Genomic DNA, 20,719 nt, shown 5'->3' with positions numbered 1-20,719 from the left:
AGGAGGAGGAGGTGGGGAGGGGAGGGGGGGCGGGGAGGTGCTGAAGGAGAGGAGGGGGGAAGGCTCCCGGCCGGGACAGCCCCCCCCCCGCCCCCAGGGATCCCCCCCACCACCACCACCACCTCCCCCCCCCCCCCCTCCAGACGCCCCCTCCTCCTGGCCGAGCCCCCCCCCCCCCCCCCTTGTCTCTTCCCCCCCCCCCCACTCTCCGGTACGGCCCCGCCTCGATGGGGTCTCCCGGAGGGGTCCCCAGGCGCAGCCCCCCCCCCCCACACACACACACCACGGAGCCCCCCCCAGCACCCCCCGGTACCCCCCAGTAGCCCCCCCCTCAATGCCCCCACCCCCCAGTACCCCCCCGTGGCCCCCCCAATGCCCCCAGTACCCCCCAATAGCCCCCCCCAACCCCCCCATACCCCCACCCAGCCCCCCCAACGCCCCCCCAGTACCCCCATGCCCCCCCTCCAGCCCCCCAATCCCCCCAATACCCCCCCACCCCCATCCATCACCCCAAAACACCCCCCACCCCCCAATCCAGCCCCCCAATAGCCCCCCCAGCCCCCCCCACCCCCCCCAAACCCCCCCCCACCCCCAAACACCCCCCCCCCAAACACCCCCCACCCCCCCGTGCTCCCCCCATAACCCCCCCTCACCCCAAACAACCCCCCCACAACCCCCCCACACCCCCCCCACATTCCGGGGGGGCCACCCCCAAACCCCACCCATACCCAACACCATTGGGGGGGGGGGGGGGGCACCCCACTACATTTGGGGGGGGCACCCATCCCCCCCCCCATCCCCCCCCCCATCCCCATCCCCATCCCCACCCACGCAGAGTGCCACGGGGTCAGGACCCCGCGCCCCAAACCCACGCACCCCAAAGCGCCCCCCCCACCCCCCCCCACCCCCCACGACCCAGGAGGGGGGGGGGGGGGGGTCCGTGGGCGCGGGGCCCCCCCCCCCGGGCGCGGGGCGAGCAGGGGTGGGCGGCTGGCGGCTGGCGCTGCGTTGCCATGGGGACCGTGGGCGGCCGTGGGGGCCGCAGGCAGCCCGCTGCTATTTGTGCCTCGCCGCGGGGACCGGGGGACGGGGGGGCTGCCGTGGGGACAAGGATTGGGGTGGGGGGGGGGGGACACACATATGGGTCCCACGGGACCCCCCCCGGGACTTGGGGACACCGTAGCGGGGGCGGCCTGGGCCTGCGGTGGGGGAGGGAGGGGCAGCGGGGGGTCCCCTAGGGGGGTAGGGTGCCCACCCGCAGTGGTGTCCCCACTGGTGGCAGTGTCCCCACGGGTGGCAGTGTCCCCACCAGCAGTGGTGTCCCCACGGGTGGCGATGTCCTCGTGGGTGGCCGTGTCCCCAAAGGTGGCGATGTCCCCATGGGTGGCAGCGTCCCTGTGGGTGGCCGTGACCCACGGGTGCCCCAGTCCCCGTGGGTGGCAGTGTCCCCACGGCCAGTGGTGCCCCCGGTAGTGGTGCGGTACCCCCAGGTGGTGATGTCCCCACAGGTGGCAGTGTCCCCACGGGTGGCAGTGTCCCCATGGGGGCAGTGGTATTCACAGCAGCAGCAGCGTCCCCAGAGGTGGCAGTGTCCCCGTGTGTCCCCATGGGTGGCAGTGTCCCCACGGGTGACGGTGTCCCCACAGGTAGCAGTGTCCCCATGGAGAGCAGCACCCCCACAGATGGCAGTGTCCCCATGGGTGGCAGTGTCCCCATGGGTGGTGGTGTCCCCACAGATGGCGGTGTCCCCACAGGTGACGGTGTCCCCATGGGCAGCAGCACCCCCACAGATGGCAGTGTCCCCACAGATGGCAGTGTCCCCACAGGTAGCAGTGTCCCCACGGGTGATGGTGTCCCCACGGGTGACAGTGTCCCCACAGATGGCAGTGTCCCCACGGGTGGCGGTGTCCCCCAGGGTGGCAGCGCCCCCCAACCACTCTCACGCCCCACGCTCACAGAAACGCGTTTATTGCAGCCCAAGGGGAGGTGGGGGCGGGACGAGTGCCCCCAACCCCATAACACTGGGGGGGGGCCCGGGGCGGTCGGGCGGGCTCAGGAGGGGCGCGGGACCCCCCCGACCCCACAACCTCTACCGGGGCCACCCCGGCCACCTCTGCGCGCGAGGGGCGAAGCGGCGCGGGGGGCCGGGGTGGGGAGGGCTCCGCACCCCCAGAAGCAAAACCCAGAAGGATCCTGAAGGACCAAAAATAATAATTATGTCACCCAGGCAGCTCCGTCTATTCCTGAAAAACAACGGAGCCGTCGCCAGCGCGAGGCGAGGCGAGGAGAAGGGTCCCAGCCGCTCGGGTTGCCTTGGTGACGGGGCGTAAATCTGCATTTTCCGCACGCACGCGGAAACGCCGAGCCCGGCCGGTGCCGGTGCCGGTGCCGGTGCCGAGGGCTGGGCGAGGGGTTTTGGGGGGCACCGGGCGCGAGGCCCCGAGTCCCGCGGTGTTTTTCGGGTGGGTTTCTCCTTCTCTCTCTCTTCGCCTCACCCTCTCGGCCGCTTTTCGCCGGGGTCAAAACTGCACGGCGCCGGGGGAGATGTTGAACATGGAGGGGTCGAACTTCTGGCCGCGGAAAGGGGAGCCCTCGGTGTCCCAGCCCTTCTTCAGCATCTCGTGCACCTTCTGCAAAGAGCCGGCGGCGCCCGTCAGCCTGGGGCTGGCCCCAAACCCCCATTTTTTTGGCCAAAAAGATGGCGAATCCCGCAGGCAGCCGTGCCCAGGGAGGCCGGGGAGCTGCGGGGCCGCGCCGCCGGCCGCAGCCAAAGCAAGGAGGGAGGCGAGGGGCCAAGTGCCCGCCACCCGGGGGGGTGCATGGAGGGGGGGGGGGCACCTACCAGCTCGTGGCTCTGCGGCTTGCCCTGCAGCTTCTGGTGGTAGTCGAAGGTGAGGCGGTCGAGCACGGCGTGCTCCTCCTCGTCCACCGTGGCCATGGAGCGCTCCTTGTTGATCTTGTCGATGTCGATCTGCTCCTCGCCCTCCAGGATGGCGTTCCACCAGTACTCGTCCCCTTTGTTCAGGTTGATCTGGGGACAGCGGGGATGGGGGGGGGACGGGGGGGGCTCAGATCATCCCTGGGGATGGAGCCCACCCCCCTCCGGGCCCGTCTGCGAGCTCCAGACAGAGCACGGCTGAGGCGGGGGCCCCACTCACCGCCCCCTTCCCGTGGCTGGAGGAGGGGGTGAGACACCCACAGCGCTCCGAGGGGTTGGTGGGACCCCCCCTGCTGCAGGCACAGCCCGAGCCCCCCTCCCCAGGGCGTTTGGTGCCTCCCCAGGGGGTTTGGTGCCTCCTTGGGGGATTCGGTGCCTCCTTGGGGGATTCGGTGCCTCCCCAGCGCGTTGCGGCCCCATCTCAAGCTACCGGGCTCTCAGGACCCAATTTTGGGTTCAGCATCCCCCCGGCAGCCGAGGTTGCTCTGCTCCAGGGGGCGAGCCGAGCGCCTGGGGACCCGTCCAGATGTGCTGGGTGTGTGTGTGTGTGTGGGGGGGGGATTCACAAATCCCGGCCCTGCCGGCGGCCTTCGCGTTGCGCTAACCCAGAAAGAGCCCTCGCCTCGGCTCCCCCGGGGGCTCGCTCCGCGTGCGGGCGCGTGGGCGGCGAAGGAGGCTGAAATGTCACCCGCTGCTCCGCGCCGCCCGTGCTCGCCGCGAGCTCCTGCCTCCTGCCTGCGCCAGCCCCTCTCCGCCAGGATTTGGGGCCCCTGCCCCGCCGGGGGGGGAGCGAGCCCGCGAGCCTCCCGGGTGGACGAGCCGCGAGCCGGGCGGCAGCGCCGGGTGTGCCGGCGTCCCCAACTCGCTCCTTTCCCTTGGCTCGGAGGAGAGGGGGTGGGCTGCTTTTCCTGATATTATTTTAGCAATAATCCCAGCAGCAGGGAAGATTTATGGCGTTCGTTGGCGCCTCTGCAAAATCATCAATAAAGGCAGACAATACAATTTCGCCGAACCTCCCCAGAAGCTCAGCGGCTCCGGAGGGAAGCACGGGCGGCCATGAGCGGCACGGAGCCGGGCGGCCGGCCCTGGTGCGAAGGAAGGGAACCAATTAATGCAGGAGGGGGTGGCTGGGGCTTCATCCTGCCGGGAGCATGGAGCTGGTCCGATATTGCAGCCTGGGGAAGGAAGGCGTGAGTTTTGGCAGCCAGACGGGCGAGCTCCCTCTCCTCCTAACGGCACGGTTGCACTTTCCACGGGGGATAACGGCGCCGGGGGCGCCCAGCCCCGCTGCCCACCCAGGTGGGAAGGAAAACTCGTCCCCTCTCCCTTCCCCACCATATCCCTGTCTGCCACCGGTGCCAAGCACCCTACGACTGGTCAGGCGTGGATAAAAAGCCCGGGTGGGACGTGGAGGGAAGCCCCCGGGGGGGCCGCAGCCTCCGGGGAAAGGCAGAGGAGCTGCGGCCGCACGCGGCGACCCAGGAATCCTCTCCTCCTCCCCGCCCCGTGCGTGGCCCTGGCTTTATTTACCGCATCCCGCTTCCCACCCTGCTGCGAGGACAGAATTATTCATTTCCTCGCCAGCTTCTCCACGGTGCGCATCGCTCCAGCGCCGAGCGCTTTGCAAACAGCAATTCATTAACCTCTGCAGCCCACCTCGCGCGCGCGCGCGGGGGAATCGGCTCTTCCCCCGTATTCCAGGGGGAGAGAGCCGAAAGTGGGACTCGCTCCGAGGCTGGAGTCCCACTTTCAAACACGAGCCTCCGAGCTGCCCGCGGGGCTCGGCGGAGCTCTGCCAGCTCGGGGTTGGGGTTTTTTTGGATCTCGGTGGGGCCGGACTGCGTGCTGCGGGCGGCTCGGCTCCCAGGGTGGGATCTGCTGGGCTCGGGTTGAGCTCTTGGGCACGTTTCTGTCTCTTGATTCCCTCGGCGGGGCGCGGGGGCTACAAGAGGGGGCTCCGTCTTGTGGGGATGGAGACGCAGGAGGGAGCCTCGGCGAGTGTGTGGGTGCGAGGAGGGCAAGTGGGGGAGAGCAGGCGGCCGGGGGCCGGTCCCGTAGCGCTCAGCCCGGGCGATTCGGTGCCTGCGAGCCACGGCCCCGCCGCACGCGGCCCCACGCAAAGCCCCGAGGGGCTGCACGGCAGGAACAGGGCTCCTTCACAAGGACACACCGCGACCTGGTTACGCCGCTCGCTCCGAAACAAGGCAAAAGCCTGGCCCGAACTCGAAGCTGCTGCTGCACAGCCCAGCCCAGCCGCTCTGCCCAGCCCTGGGGGCTCCTGAAAGTGCTGGCGGCCTTTTGCCGGAGGCAGGATGGGGTTCCTGCAGCGTGCCGGGCTCTCGGTCAGGCAGCACCTCGCGCCTCTGCTTCCATTTTTTGTTTTTTTTTGGCAGATGCCAAACGCACCCATGGGGTCAGAAGCACCTTCTGCAATGGGACACCGTGGGGGAGGAGGTGATGGGGGGCACAGCGTGGCTGACGCTGGCGTGGTGACCTCGTGCCATGGTGTCCTCCTGTCATGGTGTCTTCGTGTCATGGTGTCAGCGTTCCCGGGGCAGGTTTCTGAGAGGGGACCGGGCTGTCCCCACGCAGGGGGCTCGGCAGCACGCTGAGAGCCTGAGGGGTGGCAGCGGCAGGGACGCGGTGCTGTGTCCCCTCCTCCTGCGTCCCCAGCCCCGCCGGGAGCGCCGTCGCCCTTCACTGCAGGAGCTGGGCTGTGCCGCAGCATGAGCTTTCCTCCCTGATCCTAAATACCTTGTCAGAGACGCTGCCAAGGGACGTAAGTAGGTCTGGGGAGAACAACCTCTCACCACCTGCTTCCCTTCCGAGGCAGCAGCGGGCAGCAGGAGGCAGAAGCCGTGGAGGGGGCACCAGGACGGCCGCGGGCATCGCTCCCGGCGGCACGTGGAGGTTGGGGAGCGCCGCAGCTCGTTGTTCCCTCGGCCTCACGGCTCGGGAGCTGGCAAGATGAAGGCTGTAAGAGTCGTTCCAGGCAGGGCACGGTGACAAAAGCCCAAGCCCGGACACCAAACGTCGGAAAGGAGGAGAAAAAGAGAGGGAACGGAGGGGGAAAAAAAAAAAAATCCTCAACAACGAAAATAATCCCAAAACGTGTTGTGCACAACACCCAGCGGAGCCTGCTAAAAACAGCTCCTGCGGATCTATTTTCATCGCGCTTTTGACAAGCGAGCGGGCGTGACAGGGAAGGGAGAGCACGGGGCTGAGAGCCGGGGCCCGGCGCGGGCCGGGGCCACGATCCCCGGGTGGGAGCAGGCACAGAGCAAGCACCCGGGGACCGGCGGAGCACGAGGCCTTGAAATGAGGCCCCGCTGGGTTTCTCCTTCGGCCGGGAGCTCGCACAAGCTGTGAGCTCGCCGAGGGGCGAGGCAGCAGGGGCAGGCCCGGTGCCACGCAGCAGGGAGGCGCTCGGGGCCTGGATTGAGGGAAGGGATCGAGGGGAGAACCGGGGAGGTGGATGGAGGCAGAGCCGGGGGCTGTACGGCACATTGAGCTGCTCAGGGCAAGAGCTGGGGGAGAGGGGAGGGCGATTATGGCCCCCCAGAAGGGACGGGACCAGGCAGGAGAGGTTTCGCCTCCACCGAGCCTCAGTGCTGGGATCGAGCTGGCAGGGGCTGCAGCAGATTAGGGCCACGGACCACAAGCAGGTGGATTTTCTCCAAACAGAGCCCCCGAGGTGTCCCACACCATGCCGATGGCGTCCTGGCGACTCCAACGCCGGCACCTTGCGAGTTTTGGCTGCGTCCCCTCCCCGAAGCCCTGCAGGGAAGTCACCGGCGCCTCGCGCTGTGGTGATGAGGACGCTCGCGGGATGAAGGAGCTGGCCGGGGGCTGTGCCACGCGTGGAGGCTCACAGGGAGGCAGGAACACGCCCCCGAGAGGAGCAGATCTCGGCAGCTCGTTAGCTTGTTGGCTGGGCAGCTCCCATGAATGAACCGCGAGGAGCCTTCGGCTCCTCTGCGCACGGGAAAAGGAGACGCTCCCGGGCGAGAATTCCTCACTCTGCTCCAGTTACCTGACAATTCTTCAAGAGAAACTTCATCCCACCATCAATATGTTGGCAGCCAGCTGGAGATCCTCACAACCCTGCGCCTCTGCTAATTTCAGGCTCTTGCCTCCAGCTCGGGTTGGAGGCGAGGGGCCGGCTCCTCGCGCTGCCCGCGGTCGCTGCGGGAGGCCCCGAGTCTCGCTCCACCCGCGCGCTGCTCCCGTCCTCCTCGGGCTCTTCACCAAACACCGCCTCCCTCGCTGGTCCCGGCAACGTGCTCTGGGTGCCCCTCAGCTGCCCCACTCGTGATGTGGGGCGAGAGGTGAGCGCACTGCCTCCAAACCTCGCGGCCTCACGCAGGGCCAGGAACCACCAGACCCTGGCCTTGGAACCTCTCCTGGGGCTGCTGCCGGCCCCGAGAGCTCCTGAAACGCTTCTGGGGTGGGCTCTTGGTGGGAAGGAGAAGGCAAAGGTGGCAACGGGTGCCAAGAGCCTGCTCCTGGAGGCCCCAACACTCGCACAAGAATTTGGCAAGCGGTTGATGTGGAAGACACGCGAGGCCCCAGGCTGACGGGCAGCCCAGGACAGCTCCGGCTGGGGCAAACGCCCTGGGCCCCAGCGCAGCGGGGAGCAGAGACACCCCTGGGTCGCTGGAGCACACCAGAAACACGCACTGAGGCTGGGAGACCAGCAGCAGTGAGCTGCCGGGCAGCAACAGCCCCCAAACCACCTCAACGAGGACGATGCGCGGCGCTGGTGCAGCAGGGAAGGGAAAGGGAGCAGTGGCTGCAGGGACGGCTCCCAGCAGGGCTGGCAGCGTGCGGGAGAAACCCAGAGCAGGGCAGAAATGAGGGACGGGGGCTTCCCTTCACCCAGCATGCAGGCGAGGGTGGTGTGAGCTGGATATCACACGGGGAGAGCCAGAGAAAGGCGGCGTGGGACACGGCCAGGTCTGGCTCCAGCCTCCTGCTGCTGCAGATTCCCAGGTCAAGCCCGGGGGAGCTGCAAGGGAAGGCGCAGCGAGGCGGTGGGAGCGGTCAACCCTTACCAAAACGCACTTCCCCGGCTCCAGGCTCCAGAGGGAACTCTCGGTGTTGATCTTGTGCGTGAGCTTCCCTTCCATGAGGACGCGCTGGCTGCTGCCCTCCAGCACCGCCACGCGAATCGCGCCGCTGCTGATATCCACAGCCACCTGGAAACGCAGGGAGAGAAAATAAGCAGCGAGGCTCCCGCTCGCTCTCCCGCTGCGCTGGTCGGGGTGTGGGTCAAGTGCACTCGCCGGGGATGAGAGAGCGAGAAGAGCCATCAGGGCTGCGCGGAGCAGCAGGGTGGGAATCCCACCGTCACTTCAGAGCAAACAGCGACAGCTTGGAGAGGAAAGGAAAGCTCTCCTGGGAACGGCAGGCAGCAGGGCCCGGCACGCAGAGCCCCGGAGGGACTCACGCCAGCTGGCTCTGCCACAGCCACTTCCCCGTGCCTCAGTTTCCCCCCTGCCTCAGTTTCCCCCGTGCCTCAGTTTCCCCCCAGAGCAAAGCAGCACCGCGGGCCTCCTCCGTACAGCGTGCAGGGGCCGGGTGCCCGCTCGCTGTGACCGAGCTGTCTGGAGCACAGCGTGTGCGTGGCCAACACCGTGACCTGCAGGTTTGGGGTTTTCTGACCCGGGAAGGCTCAGCCCCACACCGCAGCTCCCCCGGCTTCTGCTGCCCCAGCCCAAAAGCTCGCTCCCTGGCTTCGTTGGGCTGCTGACGGCCACGGGGACAGCGCTGGGCTCAGACCAAGCTCCTGGCTGGGTGCCGGGGGGCTGCGAGGGGCTGCGAGGGGACGAGGCAGCTCCGTACGGAACGGGGCCAGCTCCCTCCCGGGGCAGCCATATGGGGAACCCTGCTCCGACCCGCCGCCGAGGTGGCACGGCTGCCCCCGGGGGGACAGAGGCAGACTGCGGCTTCGCCCGGTGGCACGGCACTGCCTCGGTCTCCGAAGAGGCCAGGCCATATGCTGCTTCCCCTCCCGGCAGCACGGAGCCGCGGCAGCGCCGAGCCCAAGCGGGGCTGGGGCAGGACGTGGCCGGAGAGGGGCGGTCGGAGCCCTCCGGTCCCTCGCCTGAGAGGAGGAGACTGCGGTGAGATTTGCCTGCATTCTCTCCCAGAGTTCCCCCAGATCTTCCTCCTGCTCTGCAGAGCTCATTTGAAACGTTATTACATTATCCATTACCTAGGAGATTTCCAGTGACTCACTAGCACCACACAGGCAAGAGCCGGGCAGAGCCGCGCCGCTCGGGGCCGGCACCACGGCTGCGTGGCCGCTGCTGCCTGACAGAGCCCCCAAACCGGCCGGGGCCGAGGAAACACCGCGGCTTGGACGGGAGCAGAGGAGGCCAAGTGGAAGCGGGACCCGTCCCCAGCACGGCCAGACCCCCTGCCACCATCAGGGGCTCAGCAGGAGGGGGTCCGATGCCCCCAGCCCCGTGGCGGTGCCCAGGGCGCAGACGCAGCGTCACGGCTGCGGGATCTGAGGGGAAGGGGATGGTTCAAGGCGAGGCAGGCGTCGCTCTGGGGCAGTTTGTGGGGCTGGGGGGCAGCTCTGGAAACAGGCAGCAGGCAGCAGGCAGCGTCTCGGCACGGGGAAACCTGCAGCAACGCTTCAAATGGGGCCGCGGGTGCTGGGGAGGAGACGGGGGCTAGGGCAAGGCTTGTTGTTTGCAGCAAAACGCAACGTGCCTCCTCCTAACCCAAAGGGCAGCGCGGGGAGACAAAGGCAGGGGAGAAGGGCGCAGAGACACCCCGAGGGAAGAAGAGGTCCAGGATTCTGGGCAGCCACTTCGCCCGCGCCGTCGGTCAGAGCGCGAAGCGACGGCGCCGCCTGCTCCTTGCCACGAGCCCCCTGGGGAGCAGAGGGCTGCAGAGGCAGCCGGGGACGGGACCTGCAGCAGGGCTGGAAGCCCTCACGCCAGGGAAGTAGCCCGGGGGGGCTCGCAGGAGCCCAGGGCTCCAAGGCCGCCCGCACCCCTCGAGGGAGCGCGGGGCCCAGCTCTCCGCCACGGCTTCGCAGCGCGGCGATTTCAGTGCGCGCTACAACGCCCACGCCCGCCCACGCAAATCAAACAAGCAAACACAAACCTAGGAGCGAATCTAGCTCATCTCCTCCGAGCCAGGCAGAAAAGAGAGGCTGCTGTCATTATCTCTATTTAAGTGCCTGGGAAGCGCTCGCATCCGCGGGCCCCTGTTGCGCCTGTAAGGAGATCAGAGCGGTGCGGAGCGTAAAGGAAGCGCTCCCACCTACCCCTTTCTCCCGATCCCGCTCCACGGACACTCCGTGGAGCTCCATACAAGGAAACCTTCAGCTTGCCCGAGAGAAAATGTGCCATAGCAACAGCCGGGATCCAAAAAGTGTCATAAGGAAGATTTTGAGCAGCATTAGAGCCAGGCATGTTCCGAGCCCGGGGACCAAATGGGGGAGATTTTTAATCTCGCCTTGGCAGGCAGAAGCCGAGGAGCTGATAATTTTTTTAGAAGATGAAGCTGCGTGGTGAATGCAGGGGAAGGCTCCTGGTTTGCAGGAGCCATCGATACCGTGCCCTAAGCCTCTCTAGCTCCAAAATTGCTTTGAAGCAGCCAGCTCTGGCCTGTGACCCAGCCCGCAGCCCCCCACGGCTGGAAGAGATGCCAGGACTCACTGTGAAATGAAACCTGGCTGCGAGGCGCCAAGAGGAGCCCCGGGAGCGAGGCAGGAACCAAAAAGCAGGAGACGCCTCGCCAGGACACGGAAAGCCTCGCGTCGGAGCCATCGATTGCCCAAGAGGGCCGGGCAGGCCCCGGGCCAGGCTCGGCAGAACCAAATTTGCCCCAGGGTGTGATGCAGTGTGGGGCTGGGCAGAGTGGAGGGACAGAGTTTGGGGCAAGGAGGCTGCAGGGATGCGAATCTGTGGGTGTTTGGGGCTGCTGGCAGCACACACGCCTATGGCAGAGCTGCCTGAAGGGAGCAGAGGAGAGACAGGGCAGAAAATCACGTCCTGTCCCAGCTCCTCGGAGCACCTGCAAGGCCCCCGCGTCTCTGGGTGGTGAAGGATGGGGTAGGCGAAGCGTGACGCTGCTTTTATGGCAAGGGCACAACTCCTGGCACCTCCCTGTGCAGGGAGAGGCGTCGTGATCGCGATACGATCCAGAGGGGATGGAACATCCCCCCGGACACCCCGAACCCTGCCAAGGAGCCTGGCTTTGCTTCGGAGACCCACTGGGGACGCTGCATCTCGCGGGACCCCCCTGTCCCCTTGCTCCATCGCCCCTCCAACGATGCTGTTGGCATGGCGAGGAGCTGTGTGGGCTGGAGCTGGTGAACAAACCCAAGCGTGCTCACTGCAGCTGCCCTGGAAGCAGAGAACGGGAGGTGGGGCAGTTGGGCTTCCCAAATGGAAAAACCCCGAACCAGCTGCGGGCAGGGGGGCGCTGGGAAAGTCCCCGGAGTTCAAACCCGGAGCCTGAGCCCGCTCCGGAGCCAGAGGAGCCCTGCCAGCAGCTGGGGTGCTCGGGGGGAAGGTGACCCCATCGAGTGCGCGTGGCGGGCGGCCGCAGCAGGAGGCAGGGCTCAGAAACCTGGCTGTGAGCTCGCAGGAGGTGGAACAGGAGGAAAACGCACAGAAAGTGCCCAGCAGCGCCAAGGAACCCTGCTGGGGCGCTGAACAACGGGAACCAGGCACGGCCCCGTCCCGATCCCCTGTCTGAGGGACAGGCAGGGGGCTGTGGGGGCTCCACGCACGGCTCCGGAGGCTGCTGGGCCCCCAGGGGAGAGGGAGATGCTGGAGGACAAACCTTCCGAGCCTTTTTACCTGTTTGCCCTTTACGATGTGCTTGGGCACCGGCACTTTAATCTCCAGGTCGCTGTAGTCCTGGGACCAGGCGTAGTTCTCTCGCACGGCCCCGTTGTAGCTGTCGGGGTTTGTCTGGAACTGCTCCTGTCTCCTGGGGAGGGGAAAAAAACAGGCGACACGCTGAGCAGATCGGAGAGGGCAGGGGACAGGAGAGCAGGGAGCAAGGAGCAGGGCAGGACCTTGGCTCAGGCACTTTTTGAGCCCGGCCTCTGGGGGTACGGGGCAGGGAGAAGGCTGCCCGGAGACCCCAAGCGGACACGGCACGCACCACGACGGGCATGGGACCACAAAAAGGACTCGCGGGGAGATGGGCGCTTCCTCCAGAGACACACGAGGAGGTGCCTGGGGGGGTTATCAGACTGATCAGCAACCCTCGACACGCTCCCAGCCGCAGGGAGCTTTCCTTTAACTCTGGCAGGCTGTGGACCCACGCCACCAAAACCTCCTGCAGAGCAGGGAACCGAACCCAAATCTGTTCCGACAACAGCCACGGCGCTACCAGAAGGCAGAGCCGTGCTGGGGGGGGTTCGGTGCACACCGAGCACTCAGCCCGGGGCTCTGGCACTTCTTGGAAGGGCGCAGGGGATGAGCAGCCCCGGGGGGCAGCCAGTCCTGACGCCCCCACACCGGGGGGCCCTGTGCCAGCAGCGGGTGGGGGCGGCTTCCAGCAAGTGCCGTGCCCCGAGGATTACGTAAAATCCAAGGGTTTTAATTAAATTAGGCTCGGGAGACGTTCAGAGGGGTTTGTCGAGGGGTCTGCGTGCACACGGGGGTGATTTTTTCTCCTTCATGGCCAGCGAGGGCCACCCGTGTCCTGCCGTGGCTCTGTGCCGAGCGGCTGCGGGCTCCCGGCCCCGGCGGCCCCAGGCGGGCGGTTTTGGGGGGCAGCGCAGCCCTTTTTCTGGGGAATTTTGGCCTTGCTTGGCGTTCGCCCATTGGGTGCCAATTGCCATGGAAACGGGGTTGGCATGGCAGCGCCGAACCCGGCGCTCGCGCTGGTTGGCTCCAGCTGTCGGCTTCCAAGCCGCCCCCGGACCGGAGGAGGCGAACGGGCTGCGAGCGGCCACCGGGCTCCCGAGGGGCAGAAACGGGGAGAGCCGGAGCCGTGTCCCGGCGGGTGTCACCCCCCCGTGGCCTGTCCCCAAGGCAGGGCTTTGCTGCTGGGATGGTGACCCCAGAGGCCGTCCCCGTGCCTCGCTGCAGAGCCCGGGTTGAGGCCGTGCTGCTCCTGCCTCTGCCCCGCGTCCTTGGGTCAGGAGCAGGCACCTCCGTGGTGTACCAGGAACCCGGCTGGGGCTCCAACCCGGCTGCTTTTCCCTTTCCGAGAGGGTTTCCATAAAATCAGCCCCATCCTGTTCCAGTGCGACCCCCACACACGTGGGTTTTTCGGCACCCCGTGGCCCACGGTGCCGTCGGTTCGCCCGACTCCCACGTCCTGGAGTCCGGCAAAGCCCCAGAGGTCGTGCTGGGACGTGACACCGTGGCACGAGGCACAGCTCAGAGCTCTCTGAAATCCATCAGTGAGGTGCCAGGGAGAGGGCGCAGCACGGAGTCGCCCCCAGCCAGCGAGGCTGGAAGGGGAACAAAACTCTTCTGCGCACACAGCAGGGGTTGAACAGCTCCTCTTCCTCGGGAGGAAGGTGCTGGGGCTGGGTGGGTGCAGGACAAGGCGCTTCGGGAGGTTTGAGCCTTCCAGGGTCCTCGCCAAGCACTGCAGCACGCAGGCACGAAGGGTTTCACAGCTGCCCCGGGAGCAGTCGGTCTGATTTGGGTTATTTCCACGGGGAAACTGAGGCAGGGCGTGCTCTGCCACGTCTCTGTCACAATTTTCTCGGCCTGGCCTCACTGCTGAACCAGCGGTGGTGGCAGCTTTCCTCCCTGCCCCCTGACTGTCGGCGCCCTCCACGGAGCAGCAGGCCAAGCAGCGAATTCCCCTGCGGGCACCACAGATTCGGGTGGCAAACACAGGAATCGGGTCTGGATCCCCGGCTGGGAGCAGGTTCCCTCGTTGGCCTCGCGCCGCAGCTCCTCCACGAGGCAGCTCCGTCCCCGCGCCCACCGGGCGAAGGCTGATTCCTGGAGGACGAGGGGAAGGAGCCCGACGGAGGGGCCGGATCCGGGCGCCGATCGTCCCGTTGCGGTGGTCGCTCGGGTCGGAGGCAGGTGGCAGCGGGGCCGAGGAGAGGGAGGGTGAAAAAGCAGCAGCTTTGCACCCGCCGGGCTTTGGCACGGCGTGCACTTGGCTGCCGGGTGGTGGGGATGGTGTGGGTGGGTCTGTGTGTTCTGTCTTGTTCTATTTTTTGCTCGCAATGTGTCATTTTGGGGGAGGTGAAACCTTTAACAATGCACCGTCGAGAAGCAGCCAAGCTGTTTCGCAGCGCGCGCGCGGCGGTGCCGTCACCGTGTCAGAGCCCGGCCGCACGCGGCGCGGGGCCAGAGCCCGGCAGAAGGGAGCGGGGACCCGGCGAGGCGGCAGTGCCACCGGCAGCAGGGCGAGCTCCCCACTCGCCCCGTGCACATTTCGGTGCCTCTCCTTGTTCCAACTTCACAGGGCAGCGACCTGGTGCGATCCGAGCCCCGCAGTGGCCACGGAGTGAGCGTGGGGACGCCCGCCCGGACCCACCGCCCGCCTCAGGAGCAGCTCCAGCAGCAGCTCTGCGCCAGCAGCACCGCGCACGGCCAGGGGCAGGAACCGGGCGCTGAAGGATTTGCTTTGACGTCGTGAGCAGGGAGAAGTAGGGCAGCTCGCAGAGTTCCTCCTCTTCCAGGAGTTTCCAGGCCAGGACGCGGGCGCTGGGCGCTCGATCCGGCAGCGTGGCCGTTCCTGAGGAGGTGCCGAGGCCGAGCCGTGCCACGGGAGGGACTCGGCAGGGGCTCCATCCCGGGGGACTCGCTTTTCTCCTTCAAATCCCATTTTTCACTCGCAGCATCCATCCGGGAGGGCGGTGTGGGGGTGCTGCAGAGGCCCAGTAACCAAAACAGAGGCCGAAGGAGGCGTCAGTAGCACCCCTGCCCCCCCAGCACCCCTCCCCGGGTCTCCAAGCACATCCCGACCACACGCAGCCTCTCCTGCCCCTGCCCCCTGCCCCCTGGCAGAGCAGGGGAAGCAGAGGGCAGCGCCCTACGAGGCCGCCCTGCAGCAAGGGGCAGGGACCGAGCAGCCCGGCCCCGTGCCCAACCCTCCGTCAGCAGCCCCGTGCGGCGCACGGAGCCCTGCTCGGGCCCGAGAGGTTGCCAAGAACGGAAAGATCTCATTAAGCAGTAATGAAGTTCCGAGCAAGCGAGGAAAAGAGAAACCCAGGCACACGGTGCCCGCCTGCCCGACCCGAGGGGGCATTTCCCGCGGCACCAGGCACCGGGCTCGGGGCGTGACGACCCCGCGTGCCGCAGCCGGGCCGCGGAGGGCGGCGAGTTCAGGACGAGGAGCGGGGCGCCGGGTGCAGCCCCTTGGGGCAGGGATCACGTGCGTGGAAAATACCAGCCCTGTGCTCCGTGCTCCTGCCGCTGCCTGTGCCAGCGAGCCCAGAGCTGCCTCCCCCCCTCCTGGGGATTTAACACCTCCCGTTCAGCCGCTCGCTGTTTTGCCGGCGAAGGGCTCGCTGCGGGCTCGTGTCCCCACGCCGCGGGGCTGGAGGCCCCCCCGGTGCTGCGGGAAGGCTCCCGGCTCCCCACACGCCGCGCACCTCACCTAATTAGGTCTCCGGCAGAGCGCTCAGCGAGCTGAATACCAACCCCCCCTCCCCACCCCCCCTCACGGCACGGCTCACACCCGCAGTAAACAAGCGCCCGGATCCAGGCGGCTGCGGCCCCGGGGCTTTTTCTGGCTGTGTCCTATTGAGGTGGAGGGGGGCAGTTTGGGGGAGAGACCCCCCCAAGCTCCTTTTGGAGGGCACCTTTTATCCCCGGGGGGTGACTTTGGCACCGGAGCTTTGCCTTTCTCCAAGCTCGCGCCCTTCAGGGGAGCTTTCAGCCCTCGCTGCTGATCTGGGTGACCCCGGAGCCGCTCAGGGAGCCCAGTGGCTGCCACCGGGCACCTCCACGGCACCGCCAGCTCGCGGGGGAGCTCCGGAGCCGTCACCAGAGGGCTGGATCTCACTGGGAAATGTAGGTCAAGGACAGCGGGACACGGCCCCGCCGGGCAAAGTCCCCCGGGCTCGCTGCTGTCTGCACGCCGCTCACACACCCCAGGGCTCCACAGCTCCCCGAGGGGCCGGCGCGCGGCCAAACCGGGCTCAGCTGGGGCAGAAACCACCCAAAACCCTGGGCAGCGAGGGGCAGGGACCCCCCCAAACCCCACAACCCCACAGCCCCGTCCACCCCGAGGCCCCGCAGGCTCCCGGTAGTTTTCCACGCCGCCTTCCTTCCCCGGGTGAGCGGCGCTGCGTTAAAACAAGCAGGTGGCTTTTTTTTTTTTTTTTTTTTCTTTTTCTCTCCTTTTTGACTAAGAATCAGGCACACGCTGTCCCCCGGCCTCCAGCCCTGGGATTTTCTGCTTGTTAAGAGGGAAAAAAAATAAAAATTTATAGGTTTTAATTTAGTTATTTTTGGTGCAGGGACCTAATTTTGGAGCTCGCTACCTTGGTAGGGCAACCAAAGCCCTGAGCGATGGAGTGCGTGCCAGGGGAGCTGACACCCGGCTGCTGAGCTCAGCAGCCCGGCCCGAGGACTCGAGCTCCTCGTTAAGGCAAATTGAGGCAAATTGGGCTCAGGGCACAGGGGGCTCGCTGCGGCCGAGGGCTGAGGGGAGCTGGGGGGCTGCGGCTGAAGCGTTTCAGCCCCTCCCAGAGGTGCTCTGCTCGAGCTGGGCTGCTGCTGCTGCAGGAGAGGGCTCAGGGGTTGAAATCCTTCCTTGAAATCCTTGAAATCGTGAGGCTGTGGGCGCTGTGAGGTGCTGCAGGGCTCAGCTCGGGCAGGGTTTGCCCGGTGCCGCTCGGTGTGTGTGGCTGAAAGGCGATTTCCCGGCCCTGCTGAGCCACCGGGCTCGGAAAAAATGGGGTGGGAAGCAGAGAACCCCAACGGGCAGCAGCGAGCAAAGGCTGGGAGAAGGACGGGGCTGCTGAGGGAGACACAAAGGGCTCAAGGACGACCCCAGCACCACTGAAAGCCCCCGGGCAGCGTGAGGAAGGGAAGGGGGAACTGCTCCGACCAGGGGAGCAGCAGCGAGGGCTGAAACTCAGGGAGAAAAAAGGAATCCACCAAGAGAAAACAAACGCCGGGCGCCTGCTCCGTTCAGGGAGCTGCTGCCCGAGGCGCACCGACAGCTCGCAGCAGCACCCCCAGCCCCCAAAACCACCCCGCTGTGGGGGCCACGAGCAGCGGGGTGGCCCCCAAACCCCCCCCCGATCCTGCGGGAGGTGTTTTTGTGGCGCAGAGCAGGCCGGGTTCTGCTCTCCCCCTGCAGGAGCCGAGATCCCGAGGCGCTCGGGGGGGGGCTCTGAGGGGCGCTGGCAGATGTGGGGCCGAGCGCCGGGCTTTGTGCAGACCCCGGGGGGGCAGCGGGGAGGGGAGGGAGGGGGGCAAATATTCCTGCTGCATCTCCCTGCGTTATCCTGGGCCGCGCGTTATCCGTGCCCCCCCCATTTCCAGAGCGGGTGAATTATTAACAGCCTGCCGGGCGCTTTTCGGGGGGCTCCAGTGCCCCCCAGAGGAGCAGGAACCAACTACAGGCGCGGCGCGGGGCCGCTCGGCCCCACTTCGGGCCCCGCCGCCTTCCCCCAGCCCCCCGCGAGCCGCGGAGGCACCGGGGGGGGGCGCAGATATCCCGACGGGGGGCCCCAAAGCGGCGTGCTGGGGGCGGCAGCGGGGACACGGCGAGGACAGGGAGCTGGGGGGCACAGGGAGCTGGTGCAAGGAGGGTGGGGGGCAGCTCAGCACCCCCAGGATCACCAGCAGCCCCGTCCCGCAGCCCTGACGCCGAGAGGCTCGAGGTAAAGCCCCAGGGGAACGCTCGCAGGGGGCTCGAGCCCCTCCATCGCCCTCTCCCTTTCCTGTTTTTGTCCCGTGTCACCCGGCCGAGCCGAGCACGAGCCCCTCTCCTCCCTCCCGTTGGGCTCAGCACCCTTCCCTCCTGGCCCTGCCACCTCCTGGGGACACGGGGGTGCCATTCAGCCGGTGCTCCTGTGTCACAGCCCCGCGGGGAACCGCACATCCTCCCCCCCACGACCCTCAAGGGGAACCCTCACCCCCAGAGGGGTGCCTCCCCCCCCCAAAAAAAAAAGGGGCAGCGTAACGGGGACCCTTACGTGGGCAGCTCTGCGGGCTGGGGCTGCGCGGGGGCAGCGGCCCCCGGGGGCTCCGCTGGCGCTGGGCTGGGCTCTGCCGGGGCGGCCGAATCCTGCGGCCCCGCCGCCTCCCCCGCGGGGTCGGGCTCCACCGTGGTCTCCACCTCGACCTCCTGCGCGGCCGGGGCCACCCTCACCCTCTCGGCGGCCTCCTCCTCCTCCTCTTTTTTCCGCAGTTTCGCCTCCAGCTCTCGCTGCCTCTTCTCGTCGTCCTGCCGGGCCATGCGCTCGAAGACTTTGAACGCCTGGGAGAGGGGAAACGGGGGCCGGCTGTCAGGATCTGCTTTGGGGGCTGGGAGGAAGGAGAGGGGACAGGGCGCGTGCTCGGGGCCCTGTGTGCCACCCCTCCCTCCGCCTGCACAGCCTCAGGTGCCCAACTCCCCAACAAACCCAGCCGCTGACGGCCTCGAGAGCCACCGCACCCACGAGGGGCTGCGGTTTTGGGGACCCCAGCCCACCCCGAGCTCCCAGCGGGGCAGGTGGAGGAGCAGCAGCCGCAGGCGGGGATGGTGGCGTTGTTGGGGACCAGAACGCGGTGGCTCAGGTGGAAAAAACGCGGCCGGTCAGCGAGAAGCCATCCCCGCCCTGCCCGTGGGGCAGGAGGAGCTGCCGGTCCCTGCGAGTCACCAGGAGGGCACCGACAGGGCTGGGTGTCGGGGCTGGGGCAGTGCAGGACCCCCCAAACCCCTTTCCACGCACCCCCCCCACCGCGCTCACCCCCGTGCCCACCCGCACTGGGGCTCCTGTCCCAAACTGGGGGCTCCGAGCCCTCGGGTCCCGGCTGGCTGCCCCCTGGGCCCGGCAGCAGGGATGGGGATGGGGCAGGGCGGGCACCGGGCCCCTTCCCCGGGGGGTTTCTGCCCCTTCCCTGCCACACCACGGCTCTGCTCAGCCCTGGGGGCAAGGCCGGGGCCCTCCTGTGGCTGCACAGTGCTTGCGGGGCCCGCCTGGGGGGCTCAGGACCCTCATGAGGTGCTCGGGACCCTCATAGGGAGCTCGGAACCCTCCTGAAGTTGCTCAGAACCCTCCTGAGGTTGGTCAGGACCCTCCTGAGGTGCTCGGGACCCTCCCGAGGTTGCTCAGGACCCTCCCGAGTTTGCTCAGGACCCTCCTGAGGTGCTCGGGACCCTCCTGAAGTTGCTCAGGACCCTCCCGGGGGGCTCGGGACCCTCCTGAGGCTGCTCAGGACCCTCCTGAGGTTGCTCAGGACCCTCATAGGGAGCTCAGGACCCTCCCGAGGTGCTCAGAACCCTCCCGGGGGGCTCAAGATCCTCACGGGGGACTCGGGACCCTCCTGAGGTGCTCAGGACCCCCCCAGGAGGCCCCGTCGTCCCCCCCACCCCCCACCCCGGGGCCCAGCCGCCGCCGTTACCTGCAGGGCCATGGCCTGGGCGGCACCGGGCGGGAAGCCGAGGCGGTCACCGGGCCTCAGCAGGAGGCGGTAGAAGTCGGTTTTTCGGTAGAGGAAGCCGAAGAGGACGCGCAGGAACTCGTCGACGCCGCCGACGTGCTGCAGGATGCCGAGCAGCGCCTGGTCGTACAGCTCCGTCAGCGCCTCCATGGCGGCCCCGACCCCGCTGCCACGGCAACCGCCTCCCGCCCGCCTCCGCTTCCGGGCCGCTCGCGCCGCGCTTCCGGTCCGCAGCGCAATGCGTCCCCCCCGCACCCCCATGGGGGGAACCCGCCCCCCCCCGGAAACACAGCCCCGCGCTGCGGCGTTCCGGGGGACAGCGGGACCCCGCGGGGGACCCCGCCCGAGTGGGGAGGGGAGGGGGGCGCAGCTCGGGGGGGAACTGGGAGCGCTGGGAGCCTCCGGGGGGGGGACTGGGAGTGCTGGGAGCCTCCGGGGGGGGAACTGGGAGTGCTGGGAGCCTCCGGGGGGGGGGAACTGGGAGTGCTGGGAGCCTCCGGGGGGGGACCTGGGAGCGCTGGGGTGTTGCTGGGGGGGACTGGGAGCACTGGGATCCTCTGGGGGGGGAACTGGGAGTGCTGGGATCTTCCCGAGGGGGGAACTGGGAGCACTGGGATCCTCCGGGGGGGGGAACTGGGAGCGCTGGGGTGCTGCTGGGGGGGGGACTGGGAGCACTGGGATCCTCTGGGGGGGAACTGGGAGCACTGGGATTGTCTGAGGGGAGAACTGGGAGCACTGGGATCCTCCTGGGAGGGGGACTGGGAGCACTGGGATCCTCTGGGGGGGAACTGGGAGTGCTGGGAGCCTCCGGGGGGGGGACTGGGAGCGCTGGGAGCCTCGGGGGGGGGGAACTGGGAGCGCTGGGAGCCTCCGGGGGGGGAACTGGGAGCGCTGGGGTGCTGCTGGGGGGGGACTGGGAGCACTGGGATCCTCTGGGGGGAGAACTGGGAGCACTGGGATCCTCCTGGGAGGGGGACTGGGAGCACTGGGATCCTCTGGGGGGGAACTGGGAGTGCTGGGAGCCTCCGGGGGGGGGGAACTGGGAGTGCTGGGAGCCTCCGGGGGGGGAACTGGGAGCGCTGGGGTGCTGCTGGGGTGGGAACTGGGAGCACTGGGATCCTCCTGAGGGCAAACTGGGAGCGCTGGGATCCTCCTGAGGGCAAACTGGGAGCACTGGGATCCTCTGGGGGGGGGGAACTGGGAGTGCTGGGATCTTCCC

At 67.9% G+C, this 20,719-nt stretch overlaps 1 protein-coding gene across 1 annotated transcript; it reads right to left on the bottom strand.

Moving 5' to 3' along the window:
* Positions 1-1,952: 1,952 nt before the first annotated feature.
* On the bottom strand, positions 1,953-19,687 carry NUDCD3 (NudC domain containing 3). Its single transcript, XM_084499319.1, has 6 exons — positions 19,462-19,687; positions 18,051-18,334; positions 11,767-11,899; positions 7,993-8,136; positions 2,843-3,031; positions 1,953-2,630 (listed from the first exon to the last, which is right to left on the bottom strand). Exons 1-6 carry the CDS (start codon positions 19,648-19,650, stop codon positions 2,520-2,522), a joined length of 1,050 nt encoding a protein of 349 aa, XP_084355445.1. The 5' UTR covers positions 19,651-19,687; the 3' UTR covers positions 1,953-2,519.
* Positions 19,688-20,719: the final 1,032 nt, after the last annotated feature.

The sequence above is a fragment of the Aythya ferina genome (genome assembly GCF_964211825.1).
Source record: "Aythya ferina genome assembly, chromosome: 27".
Classification (NCBI taxonomy): domain Eukaryota; kingdom Metazoa; phylum Chordata; class Aves; order Anseriformes; family Anatidae; genus Aythya; species Aythya ferina.
This window is presented reverse-complemented; position numbering and strand designations above follow the sequence as displayed.

Excerpts from the sequence above, each read along its gene's own strand:
- NUDCD3 (XM_084499319.1), bottom strand. The coding sequence starts at position 19,650 with ATGGAGGCGCTGACGGAGCTGTACGACCAGGCGCTGCTCGGCATCCTG. Across the intron at positions 8,137-11,766 it reads ACATCGTAAAGGGCAAACAG|GTGGCTGTGGATATCAGCAG; the intron begins GTAAAAAGGCTC and ends CTGCGTTTCCAG. Across the intron at positions 3,032-7,992 it reads AGCCGGGGAAGTGCGTTTTG|ATCAACCTGAACAAAGGGGA; the intron begins GTAAGGGTTGAC and ends CGCTGTCCCCAG.